Consider the following 12907-nt stretch of genomic DNA (forward strand, 5'->3'; position numbering starts at 1 on the left):
GGTTAGGTTGTTTATTCGAGATGTTTCTTGTTTCTTGAGGTAGGATTGTATTGCTAAAAACTTCCCTCTTAGAACTGCTTTTGCTGCATCCCATAGATTTTGGATCATTGTGTTTTCATTGTCATTTGTTTCTAGGTATTTTTTGATTTCGTCTTTGATTTCTTCAGTGATCTCTTGGTTATTTACTAATGTATTGTTTAGCCTGGTGTGTTTATGTTTTTTACAGTTTTTTTCCTGTAATTGATATCTAGTCTCATAGCATTGTGGTCGGAAAAGATACTTGAGACAATTTCAGTTTTCTTAAATTTACCAAGCCTTGATTTGTGACCCAAGATATGATCTCTCCTGGAGAATGTTCCATGAGCACTTGAGAAGAAAGTGTATTGTGTTGTTTTTTTGGATGGAATGTCCTATAAATATCAATGAAGTCCATTTTGTTTAATGTATCATTTAAAGCTTGTGTTTCCTTATTTATTTTCATTTTGGATGATCTGTCCATTGGAGAAAGTGGGGTGTTAAAGTCCCCTACTGTGATTGTGTTACTGTTGATTTCCCCTTTTATGGTTATTAGCATTTGCCTTATGTATTGAGGTTCTCCTATGTTGGGTGCATAAATATTTCCAATTCTTATATCTTCTTCTTGGATTGATCCCTTGATCTTTATATAGTGTCCTTCTTTGTCTCTTCTAATAGTCTAGTCTTTATTTTATAGTCTATTTTGTCTGATATGAGAATTGCTACTCCAGCTTTCTTTTGATTTCCATTTGCATGGAATATCTTTTTCCATCCCCTCACTTTCAGTCTGTATGTGTCCCTAGGTCTGAAGTGGGTCACTTGTAGACAGCATATATACGGGTCTTGTTTTTGTATCCATTCTGCCAGTTGTATCTTTTGGTTGGAGCATTTAATCTATTTACATTTAAGGTAGTTATCAATATTTATGTTCCTATTACCATTTTCTTAATTGTTTTTGTAGGTCTTTTCCTTCCCTTATGTTTCCTGCCTAGAGAAGTTCCTTTAGCATTTGTTGTACAGCTGGTTTGGTGGTGCAGATTTCTCTTATCTTTTGCTTGTCTGTAAAGGTTTTAATTTCTCCGTCGCATCTGAATGAGATCCTTGCTTGGTAGAGTAATCTTGGTTGTAGATTTTTCCCATTCTTCGCTTTAAATATGTCCTGCCACTCCCTTCTGGCTTGCAGAGTTTCTGCTGAAAGTTCAGCTGTTAACCTTATGGGGATTCCCTTGTATGTTATTTGTTACTTTTCCCTTGCTGCTTAATATTTTTCTTTGTACTTAATTTTTGATAGTTTGACTAATATGTGCCTTAGCCTGTTTCTCCTTGGATTTATCCTGTATCGGACTCTCTGTGCTTCCTGGACTTCATTGACTATTTACTTTCCCATATTAGGGAAGTTTTCAGCTATAATCTCTTCAAATATTGTCTCAGTCCCTTTGCTTTTCTTTTCTTCTTCTGGGACCCCTATAATTCGAATGTTGGTGCATTTAATATTGTCCCAGAGGTCTCTGAGAGTGTCCTCAATTCTTTTCATTCTTTTTTCTTTTTTCTGCTTTGCAGTAGTTATTTCCACTATTTTGTCTTCCAGGTCACTTATCCGTTCTTCTGCCTCAGTTATTCTGCTATTGATTCCTTCTAGAGAATTTTTAATTGTATTTGTTGTGTTGTTCATCATTGTTTGTTTGTGCTTTAGTTTTTCCAGGTCCTTGTTAAACGTTTCTTGTAATTTCTCCATTCTATTTCTGAGATTTTGGATCATCTTTACAGTCATTATTCTGAATTATTTTTCATGTAGACTGCCTATTTCCTCTTCATTTGTTTGGTGTGGTGGGTTTTTACCTTGCTCCTTCATCTGCTGTGTGTTTCTCTGTCTTCTCATTTTGCTTAACTTACTGTGTTTGGGGTCTCCTTTTCGCAGGCTGTAGGTTCGTAGTTCCCGTTGTTTTTGGTGTCTGCCCCCAGTGTCTAAAGTTGGTTCAGTGGGTTGTGTAGCCTTCCTGGTGGAGAGGTCTAGTGCCTGTGTTCTGGTGGATGAAGCTGGATCTTGTCTTTCTAGTCAGCAGGACCATGTCCGGTGATGTGTTTTGGGGTGTCTGTGACCTTATTATGATTTTAGGCAGCCTCTCTGCTAATGGGTGGGATTGTGTTCCTGTCTTGCTAGTTGTTTGGCACAGGGTGCCCAGCACTGTAGCTTGCTGGTCGTTGAGTGGAGCTGGGTCTTTGCGTTGAGATAGAGATCTCTGGGAGAGCTTTCGCCGTTTGATATTACGTGGAGCTGAGAGGTCTCTGGTGGACCAGTGTCCTGAACTCAGCTCTCCCACCTCAGAGGCACAGGCCTGACACCCCACCAGAGCACCAAGACCCTGTCAGCCACACGGCATGTGGCAGGCAAAGAGTAATGGTCCCCCAAAGACACGGACATCCACATCCCTGGAACCGCCTGGCTGGTGTGGCCATGGGGACCTGGAGCTGCCGGAGGGACAGGGCGGTGGCCTGAGGTGCACAGGGTGACCTAGTGTCCTCGGGGTCAGAGCCGGGCCATCTGCACCACCCGCACCGCCCAGCATGCCAGGGATTCCGCCTGGGCTTGACAGGCGTCTGCACCCCGGATTCACATCTGAGGCCCCTGGGAATTCACTTTTAGAGAAACTCTGTAGACAATCCCTTTATATTTATCTAAGTATATGTTTGTTAGATTTTCTTAAAACAAGATATAACTATTTGTACTTAGGAAATATAATCTAATCATTGTTTTCAATCATAATAATCATAAGATCTTCACAGGATTTTAGCCACTAAAATTCTCTAAACTTTACAGGCTTAATAATTTCAGAAGAGTTTTCAATTCAAATCTCAGCTGTTTTGAAAAATGAATAAAAAGCATATAAGCTCTTTAGCTTATATTTTACATACAAGCTCTTTGAGTAAATAATAGTGTTTTTTGAGTTATAGTTTTGGTGTGACTTTTAGATTTTATATCACGTTGGAAAGTAAGTTTAAAATTTTTTTTTACTTGTTTGTAATTAAAGGGTTCTATTCATAAAAACTTCTGAGAAGGCATAGTATTTCTCAGACTTTTAAAAATTTAGATTTGTGGGGAGAACATAACATTTTGAAGATATGTGTACTTTACAATTAAAAATATGAAAGATACATATAAGTTCATCACTTCCGAGCTATTCCTTGTTATTTACAATAAGTTTTGAGTAAAGTTGAAGCAATTAAGTGTGTTGATTAAAAAAAGCAATGAGAACCTTTCTTTTTCCTTTCCCTTACTTTCTCAAACCATTTATTATTAAAGACATTAAGTAGAGCAGAGCAAGGTAGGCATTCATGCAAAGTAGCAGTGTAGTACCACTTCAGCCCAGAACAAGATGTCAGAACCTGAGCAGGATGAGAAGGGCATCCACATATCCGGTAGAGGGAGGGTTGGTAATCCAGCATGAAGTGTCAAAGTCCAAGTGAAGTGAGTGGAGTGTCCACATGTAGGAGCAGTTATAAGGGTATAAGAGTCCTATCAGATTAAGGGGGGTGACCCTGCATAGGACAAACCAAACATTGGCTCAGGTGGGGTGAGAATTATAGCCAGGCATGTGGGTGGGTAGAGAATCAGAGCCCAAGTGGAGGAGATAACGTCCATGCAGGCAGGGGGACAGTGGCAGAGATAAGGTATTTGTTACATACAGGGGACTGGATAAATAAGTAAATATATTGGGTAATAAAAAGGGAGCCAGGTTTCCCACTGTCAGAAATGGAAGTTATAACTATGGAAATGAAGAAAACTACAATGAACCCTAGTAATATTGGATTGGAATTGGAGGTGCTGATGTAGACTTGGTGTTTTTGTTAAATACTTGCCAAATAGAGAAATAAATGTAGATATGCATGTGTGTGTGTGTGTGTGTGTGTACACATATATATTTATTCCCTAACTCTGCCAACTGAGCAGGGCTAGGAGCAACAGTTCCCCAGTAGTAAAAATTTTAGCCTTATATATTCCACTTTCCACTAGGACTCATTGGAGTATGGTTGATTCCAGGGAGAGAAAGTACAAAATGAGCCTGAAACATTTTCTTGGGTCAGAAAGCAAGAAAAGTACTTAAAACATGATGGAACATGTCCAAAGGACCCAGACGTCAGCTTGAAGAGGCTATGCTCTGTGCTGCGGATATTAAAAGCACCAGCAGGAACCCACAGGCCCCTAAAACTCTGAGGGAGGGGAACCTGTCTCTCGTATCTTAGGAGCCATTGTTCCAAGAGCCTACAGCAAGCCCCGTTCCTCTTTTTCTTTTTGTCCTCTAACTGCTTCGTCATAATTGCAGGAAATACACAATGGAGCAGTGTACCTAAAGCCAAAGCTTTCTGGCTGGAGCACTAAAAAGGGAAGGCCAAGGAAACTGGAAAGTACCAGGGAGATTGCAAAAGGAAGGAGCTCAGGAAAGCAACCCCATAAAGTTGTTTATGAATTCCTGGGCTCACCTCTGAGTTGTACGTGCATGAATCTGATCCTAAACAGCATTCCAAAGACTGAGAGGTGAAGGACTAGATGACCTCCAAGTTCCTGTACTGGCTGCTGGGCAGTGGGACAGATCCCAGTAGCACTGCAAACATTTTAAAAATAGAATCCATGATGGAAACGGCTCACAGAGGCTGGTAGGAGCTTTGGCCTGAACCCGTTGAGGCTAATTACCTGCTAAAACAAAAATATCAGCTTTCTCCTAGTATTTAAACAAAACCCTGAATCCAGTAACCTACTTCAGTATATCTAAAATACAATATTTATTTGTAAGCATGAGAATGTTGGAGAACCTGTCATTGATCTTTATTACCAGTCTTTGTCATATTTAGGGAGTAAGGATAATTTGAAGATAGAAAATCAATGGGTTATCAGTCAATATGTTTTGAAAAAATTATTCTTGTTTTTATTCTATAATAAAGTATAACAATTCTGAGTTCTTACGTATTGGGACACACTTTGAAGTGAGAATACATATTGGTATTTGTTGAATAGTGAAACTGAGTTACCCATGATCAGTGCCTATCACTTTGCATCGAAGTACACCCAGTACTGAGGGGAAAATAAAAGGATTCTCTGGACAGTCTCGGGCTTTGGATAATAGAAGTAGTAGCTCAAAGGATGCACTGCAAGCAAGAAATTTCTCTGAAATCTTTTGTTTTGTCTTAAAATTTCAGGCAGGTATAATCTGCATAATATAATGGTGTTTATTATACTATAGACATATGGTTTTTCCAAATCTTCATAGACCCTTCAGAAAGGGGAGAAACGTATATTTAGTGGCTCCAATTTCAAAAGTATGACCTTAGGCTCAGTTAGATGATTTTAGCCAGCAGGTTTTCATAACCCAGTACCTAACGGGACCATGCAACTGGTTTCCCAGGATAGTCCCATTTATATACCAGTTGTCCTTACATACTTATTACTAGCATCCCCCTTTTTATCTCAAAAGTGTACTATTTTAGAATTGTATGATTATCCTACCTATACCTTTTTGAGTTTAGATCTGAAACATAAATCACAACACTATAGACAGTTTGGAAGATAGAATAGAGATGCTTCCATAGCTTATCCCTGTAATCCCATAGTATTTAATCTTTTTCCGTATCTGTGTTTTACATGGTTGTAATTTAGTGCCTATAACGTTAAATCATTTGAATCAAGAACCTTAGTTTGTCTTGTCACATTTATGTATGCCTTGAGATTATAGTGTTGACTATAATACATAACAACCAGAATTATGAGTCTTTTTTTCCTTATCTATTTTCCCCTTTGTAGCAGGAACTCCAGAAGATAAAATGAGGCTGTTTCTTATCTATTACATAAGTGCACAGCAAGCACCTTCTGAGGTATGTCCTCTGTATGCAGTTATTGGGAGGAAGGGAGAATACTCGCTTGTTTCAGAAAATAGAAGTAAAAATCACTGTAACCAAGTAATTACTTCATTCCTTCCTTTAAAAGAAAAACAATTTCGTAAGGCTAGTTCTATTTACCGCTGAATATTATAGCCGTATTTATTGTCACCAAGAGAACTACTCACTCATGAAATATCTCACCACTTTTAAGTTGTTAGAATATGAACTGAATTCATGACCACAATTCTTATTTCTGGAAAATAACTATTCTAAACTAAGTTAACCAAGTTTGCTCTGCCTTTTGAAAGATTGATCTCATCATTTCTCATGATGTGATGATCCTAGAAGTTCCATTTCTTTGAGCTATAGCCACTAATACTTATTTTCCTTACAAGGAATTTCGCTTTAACCTAAAGTAAAAGTTTGGTAATATTTTGCTGTTGTTTTAAAACTAATGTCGAGGGACTTCCCTGGTGGCGTAGTGGTTAAGAATCCGCCTGCCAGTGCAGGGGGATATGGGTTTGATTCCTGGCCCAGGAAGATCCCACGTGCCGCAGAGCAACTAAGCCTGTGCGCCACAACTACTGAGCCTATGCTCTAGAGCCCGCGAGCCACAACTACTGAGCCCTCAACTACTGAAGCCTGTGAGCCTATAGCCTGTGCTCCACAAAAAGAGAAGCCACCACAGTGAGAAGCGCCCGCACCGCAATGAAGAGTAGCCCCCCTCACCACAACTAGAGAAAGCCCACGTGCAGCAACGAAGACCCAACACAGCCAAAAATAAACAAACAAATTTAAAAAAAAAAAACAAAAAAAAAACTAATGTCCATTATAGAATATAGAGAAGTCACTTGGAGGAAAATATCTAAATTTCCAAAAGTTATATAAATATTGTATCAATAATTTCCTAAGATTAAACTTCAGATTCACATCTATCATTTGATCCATATAAAAATAAAGTTGAGAGACTGTATTGCAGTAAAAAAGCTACTTTTTATATCAGAATAAATTTCTAAGAATGATTGGAAAATCTATCTTCCTTTCTAGATTTTTTTCTCACTGGAAGAGTAGATTGTGGGATATTTTGTTGTTTTCTTTTTCTTTAATAAGCCATCAATTGCTTTTGAGGCAAAAAATTTTTTTAAGTATGTAGAGGTAATACTGTGAAGGAAAACAGTGATTTTGCTATCGGTCTTGTTGCTGGGTTAGAGACCTGTTAACTCTTTCTAATGTTAACTTCGTATAATTTTACTGGATGAGCAACTAGCATAAGGAACTTGGGAATGACACCTAGAATGATATGGCTGTTGTAAACTCCTTTCCTTTGCTGGTAGCAATTATTTTTCTAATGTCAGTAGATTGTAAGGCTTCTTTTTGTTTGGCATGTTAAAACAGCAAAGTAAACCCAATATTTGCTTTAGATCAATTCTGCTTTATCCTAAGAATACATTTCTTGACTTTTATTTTAATTCAGTAAGGAAGTTCAGTAGTCCCCCCTTATCCAAGGGAGATATGTTCCAGGACCCCCAGTGGATGCCTGAAACCATGGAGAGTACCAAACTTCCCCCCCCACTACCATATATACTGTTTTTTTCTATACATACATACATACATACCTATGATAAAGTTTAATTTATAAATTAGGCACAGTAAGAGATTAACAACAACTAATAATAAATTAGAATAATTATAAAAATATGCTATAATAAAAGTTATGTGAATGTGGACTCTCTCTCTCAAAATATATTGTACTGTAGTCATCCTTCCTATGATGATGATGTGAGCTCATAAAATGCCTGCATGATGAGATGAAGTGAGGTGAATGACACAGGCATGGTGATGTAGCATTAGGCTACTATTGACCTTCTGACTGAAGGAGAATCATCTACTTCAGATGATCCTGTGTCCTCAAGCCATGATGGTGTCAATTGTTAGATGTCAGGAGCAGATGATGTCAATGGTTGGGGCAGGACTGATCAGGAAAGCACAAGTTTTCATCACACTACTCAAAACGGCACACAATATGAATTGTTTATTTCTGGGAATTTCCATTTAGTATTTTCAGACCTCAGTTGACCACAGCAACTGAAACCATGGAAAGCAAAACTGCTGAAGGGAGGGGATTACTGTATAGTTTTCTTTCTAGAAACATCTCTGTCATTAATGGGGGTGTTCCTTTAAGGGATTCTAATAGCCTATTTATATTTTCTTAGGAATATATGATTTTAAAACTTAATGCAGTTTCCTTTAATTTGACCACATTATTTTATTTCATTTATTTTTGGTAAGAATTATGTCTTTTCATAAGTTTAAGTGGTCATTAAGTGGCTTGACGCAAATTTTGACTACTGATGTAATAGCCCCCAAAATGCAAAGTAGTGAACATCTCTGATTTGATGGTGAGCTTAAAATTTTCTTTCTTTTAAATTTTTAAAATGGAGTCACTGTGATGATAGGCTCCCGTGACATATCCGAATTCAACTAGACTTTACTCATCAGGAAATAAAAAAAGAATAAGAAAGAAAACTATTTAAAATGTGTAGGACACCTGCTGTTCAGTTAATAAATTTGGACCTCTGCAGTGAATATGAGATGGGATAACCTGAATCTGCAGGTCCCCTAAGTCAACGTCATTCCCCTCATGTTTCCAATTTTGGAATATTCTTGATCAAGCCAGATCTTTCTTTTAATGCTTATCCTAAGGACAAGCAATCTGTGTCAACAGTGGAGGAAAAACTGTGTTGGGCTTACTGAGGGATGACAAAATACTGTACTTTATAGGTGATTTGGGAGCCTATCAAAGGTAATTTTCATTATACATGATTTTTATCTCATGCTCATTTGGGTACTCCCTTAAGATACCACTCCACTCTACTTAGGTGCTCATGCCTTTAGTCTAACTTTCTGATTAATCCAATGATAACAAACAAAATGGTCTCTTTCATGAAAGTAAAAGTTTTTGTCATATGATTCTTTTCTTATTTCAGGCTGATTTGGAGCAATACAAAAAAGCTTTAACTGATGCTGGATGCAACCTTAATCCCTTACAATATATCAAACAGTGGAAGTAAGTTTTATTTTATTCTTCAGTTCTTACCATTTAAGAGAGTACAATGGAAGTTGAGTTCCCAAGAAAATGGGAATGTTACTAAGAAAACTGAACAGTGCCTTGGTATTTTTTTTTTATTCAATGGCATAAATATTTCCTTATCTCCCCCACCCTTTCCACAACTTTATATAAAATAGTGATGCCTTTCTTTCCTAGACATATTTTTTCCTATATTTTCTTCAAAGATGTGAGATGAGAAAGTCAAAGACTGAAATGTTGTGGGTCAAATGTCTCAAAAACATTTTTTAAATGTTTTAATTTCACTAATAATCAGAGAAATGCAGATTAATATAATGCAAAGATTTCGAAAATATTGTGCCAAGGATCCAGGAAAATTAACTGATGCATTTATACTCTACTATTAGAAATATAAATTGTCAAAATTTTGCTGGCTGGCATAAAAAGTTTTTTAAAAGAATAGCTTTGACCTAGCACTTCTCTTAAGAATTAATCTTGAAGAAGAAATTGGAGTTGTAAAATCTTAGAAGCGATTGTAATAATCAAATTTTGAAAATCAACCTGAATGTCAAGGATTGAAATTATGTCATTTCCACAGGAATGCAACTGAGTCATTAAAAATCATGTTGTGGACGACTTACTCTAATGACCATTGAGAAATGGCCATGTTATGTTACAAAGTGAAATATAGTTTACTGTTCAATGATTTGTTTGATAAATAACTTCCTTTGTCTCAGTGACTAGGGACTCTTCTAGACATTAAGAATACAATAGTGGAGGACTTCCCTGGTGGCGCAGTGGTTGAGAGTCCACCTGCCAATGCAAGGGACACTGGTTCGTGCCCCGGTCTGGGAAGATGCCGCGGAGCGGCTGTGCCCGTGAGCCATGGCCACTGAGCCTGCACGTCCGGAGCCTGTTGCTCTGCAACAGGAGAGGCCACAACAGTGAGAGGCCCGCGTACCGCAAAAAAAAAAAAAAAAAAAAAAGAATACAATAGTGGGGCTTCCCTGGTGTCGCAGTGGTCAAGAATCCGCCTGCCAATGCATGGGACACAGGTTCGAGCCCTGGCCCGGGAAGATACCACATGCTGCGGAGCAACTAAGCCCATGCGCCACAACTACTGAGCCTGCGCCCTAGAGCTCACGTGCCACAACTACTGAGCCCACGTGCCACAACTATTGAAGCCTGTGTGCCTAGAGCCCGTGCTCTGCAACAAGAGAAGCCACTGCAATGAGCAGCCCGTGCCCCGCAACAAAGAGTATCCCCTGCTCGCCACAACCAGAGAAAGCCCATGCACAGCAACAAAGACCCAACGCAGCCAAAAATAAAAATAAATAAATAAAATTTATTTTAAAAAGAATACAATAGTAAACATGGTATGGAAGGCTCCTACTTTCACTGAATTTACATTTGTGTTGAGGGAACAATAAGTCAACAAATAAGCAAACAAATGAACAGAGTTCTGTTAAACCATATTCACCATATTAAGTGATATAAAGAAAATAAAACTAAGTGATAAGATCTTAATTTGTTGAGGTATTAGCTAAATTTGTTGAGGAGATCAGGATAAGCCTCTGGGTAGGTAACACTTGAGTCAAAACTTAGATGACATTTTTTACATTACGATCCCTATTATCTAACCATTTATCCATCCATTTGTGTGTGTGTGTGTGTGTGTGTATGGACATACACATATATACATATAACTGCATAGCTAAAATTCTGTTCACTTAAATGCTAATAGTGGGTAACTCTGAGTAGTAGAATTTTTTTCCTTTTGGGTTCTTTTCTTTATTTCCAAATTTTCTACAACAGTATATTCAGATTATTTCTTAAAATAATTTTTTTTTAAGACTAGAGGATGGAATATGCTTCTGATCTCAACTGTATCAAAAAAAATATGCATAGAAGAGAAATATACCAAGTTGTTAACAGGTATATCGCTGAGTTATGATTGCATTTTATTATCTACATTTCTGTTTGGTTTTTTTCCAATTTGCTTTTATTTCACTGTTTTCTTTTTTTTTGGAATTTTATTTTTTATACAGCAGGTCCTTATTAGTTATCTATTTTTTACATATTAGTATATATATGTCAATCCCAATCTCCCAATTCATCCCACCACCACCACAACCCCCCTCCACTTTCCCCCTTTGGTGTCCATACGTTTGTTCTCTACATCTGTGTCTCTGTTTCTACCCTGCAAACCAGTTCATCTGTACCATTTTTCTAGGTTCCATATATGCGTTAATACACGATATTTGTTTTTCTCTTTCTGACTTCACTCTGTATGACAGTCTCTAGATCCATCCACGTCTCTGCAAATAACTCAATTTCGTTCCTTTTTATGGCTGAGTAATATTACATTGTATATATGAACCACATCTTTATCCATTCGTCTGTCAGTGGACATGTAGGTTGCTTCCATGACCTGGCTATTGTAAATAGTGCTGCAATGAACATTGGGGTGCATGTGTCTTTTTGAATTATGATTTTATCTGGGTATATGCCAAGTAGTGGGATTGCTGGGCCATATGGTAATTCTATTTTTATTTTTTTTATTTATTTATTTTTGCTTTTTTTTTTCTTTTTGCGGTACGCGGGCCTCTCACTGTTGTGGCCTCTCCTGTTGCGGAGCACAGGCTCCGAACGCGCAGGCTCAGTGGCCATGGCTCACGCTGCTAGCGACTCCGCGGCATGTGGGATCTTCCTGGACTGGGGCACGAACCTGTGTCCCCTGCATCGGCAGGCAGACTCTCAACCACTGCGCCACCAGGGAAGCCCCTATTTTTAGTTTTTTAAGGAACGTCCATACTGTTCTCCATAGTGGCTGTATCAATTTACATTCCCACCAACAGTGCAGTAGGGTTCCCTTTTCTCCACACCCTCTCCAGCATTTATTGTTTGTAGACTTTTTGATGATGGCCATTCTAACTGGTGTGAGGTGGTACCTCATTGTAGTTTTGATTTGCATTTCTCTAATAGTGATGTTGACCAGCTTTTCATGTGCTTCTGGCAATCTCTATGTCTTCTCTGGAGAAATGTCTATTTAGGTCTTCTGCCCATTTTTTGATTGGGTTGTTTGTTTTTTTTAATATTGAGCTGCATGAGCTGTTTATATATTTTAGAGATTAATCCATTGTCTGTTGATTCTTTTGCAAATATTTTCTCCCATTCTGAGGGTTGTCTTTTCGTCTTGTTTGTAGTTTCCTTTGCTTTGCAAAAGCTTTTAAGTTTCATTAGGTCCCATTTTTTAATTTTTGTTTTTATTTCCATTACTCTAGGAGATGGATCTGAAAAGATCTTGCTGTGATTTATGTCAAAGAGTGTTCTTCTTCCTATGTTTTCCTCTAAGAGTTTTATAGTGTCCGGTCTTATATTTAGGTCTCTAATCATTTTGAGTTTATTTTTGTGTATGGTGTTAGGGAGTGTTCTAATTTCATTATTTTACATGTAGCTGTCCATTTTTCCCAGCACCACTTATTGAAGAGACTGTCTTTTCTACATTGTATATCCTTGCCTCCTTTGTCATAGATTAGTTGACCATAGGTGCATGGGTTTACCTCTGGGCTTTCTATCCTGTTGCATTGATCTATATTTCTGTTTTTGTGCCAGTACCATATTGTCTTGATTACTGTAGCTTTGTAGTATAGTCTGAAGTCAGGGAGTCGGATTTGTCCAGCTCCATTTTTTTCCCTCAGGACTGCTTTGGCTATTTGGGGTCTTTTGTGTCTCCATACAAATTTTAAGATTTTTTGTTCTAGTTCTGTAAAAAATGCCACTGGTAATTTGATAGGGACTGCTTTGAATCTGTAGATTGCTTTAGGTAGTATAGTCATTTTCACAGTATTGATTATTCTAATCCAAGAACATGGTATATCTCCATCTCTTTGTGTCATCTTTCACTTCTTTCATCAGTGTCTTATGGTCTTCTGAGTACAGGTCTTTTACCTC

The 12907-nt window shown here is 37.9% G+C and overlaps 1 protein-coding gene across 10 annotated transcripts in view; it reads left to right on the forward strand.

The window, feature by feature from the left end:
* The window catches only part of SCFD1 (sec1 family domain containing 1), a 134907-nt gene that overhangs the window by 86098 nt on the left and 35902 nt on the right, over nt 1-12907 (forward strand). For all 10 annotated transcript variants that reach the window (XR_003433593.1, XR_003433598.1, XR_003433594.1 and 7 more), the window contains 2 exons: nt 5810-5880; nt 8874-8953. Coding sequence is in view for 2 of the 10 variants with exons in the window: in XM_027110989.1 (XP_026966790.1) it covers nt 5810-5880; nt 8874-8953 (151 nt within the window). In the remaining 8 variants the exon portion in view is untranslated. The remainder of the gene's footprint in view (nt 1-5809; nt 5881-8873; nt 8954-12907) is intronic.

Source organism: Aethalodelphis obliquidens, unplaced genomic scaffold (assembly GCF_003676395.1).
Source record: "Aethalodelphis obliquidens isolate GAN/ISIS:26980383/991018 unplaced genomic scaffold, ASM367639v1 scaffold10, whole genome shotgun sequence".
NCBI classification, from domain to species: domain Eukaryota; kingdom Metazoa; phylum Chordata; class Mammalia; order Artiodactyla; family Delphinidae; genus Aethalodelphis; species Aethalodelphis obliquidens.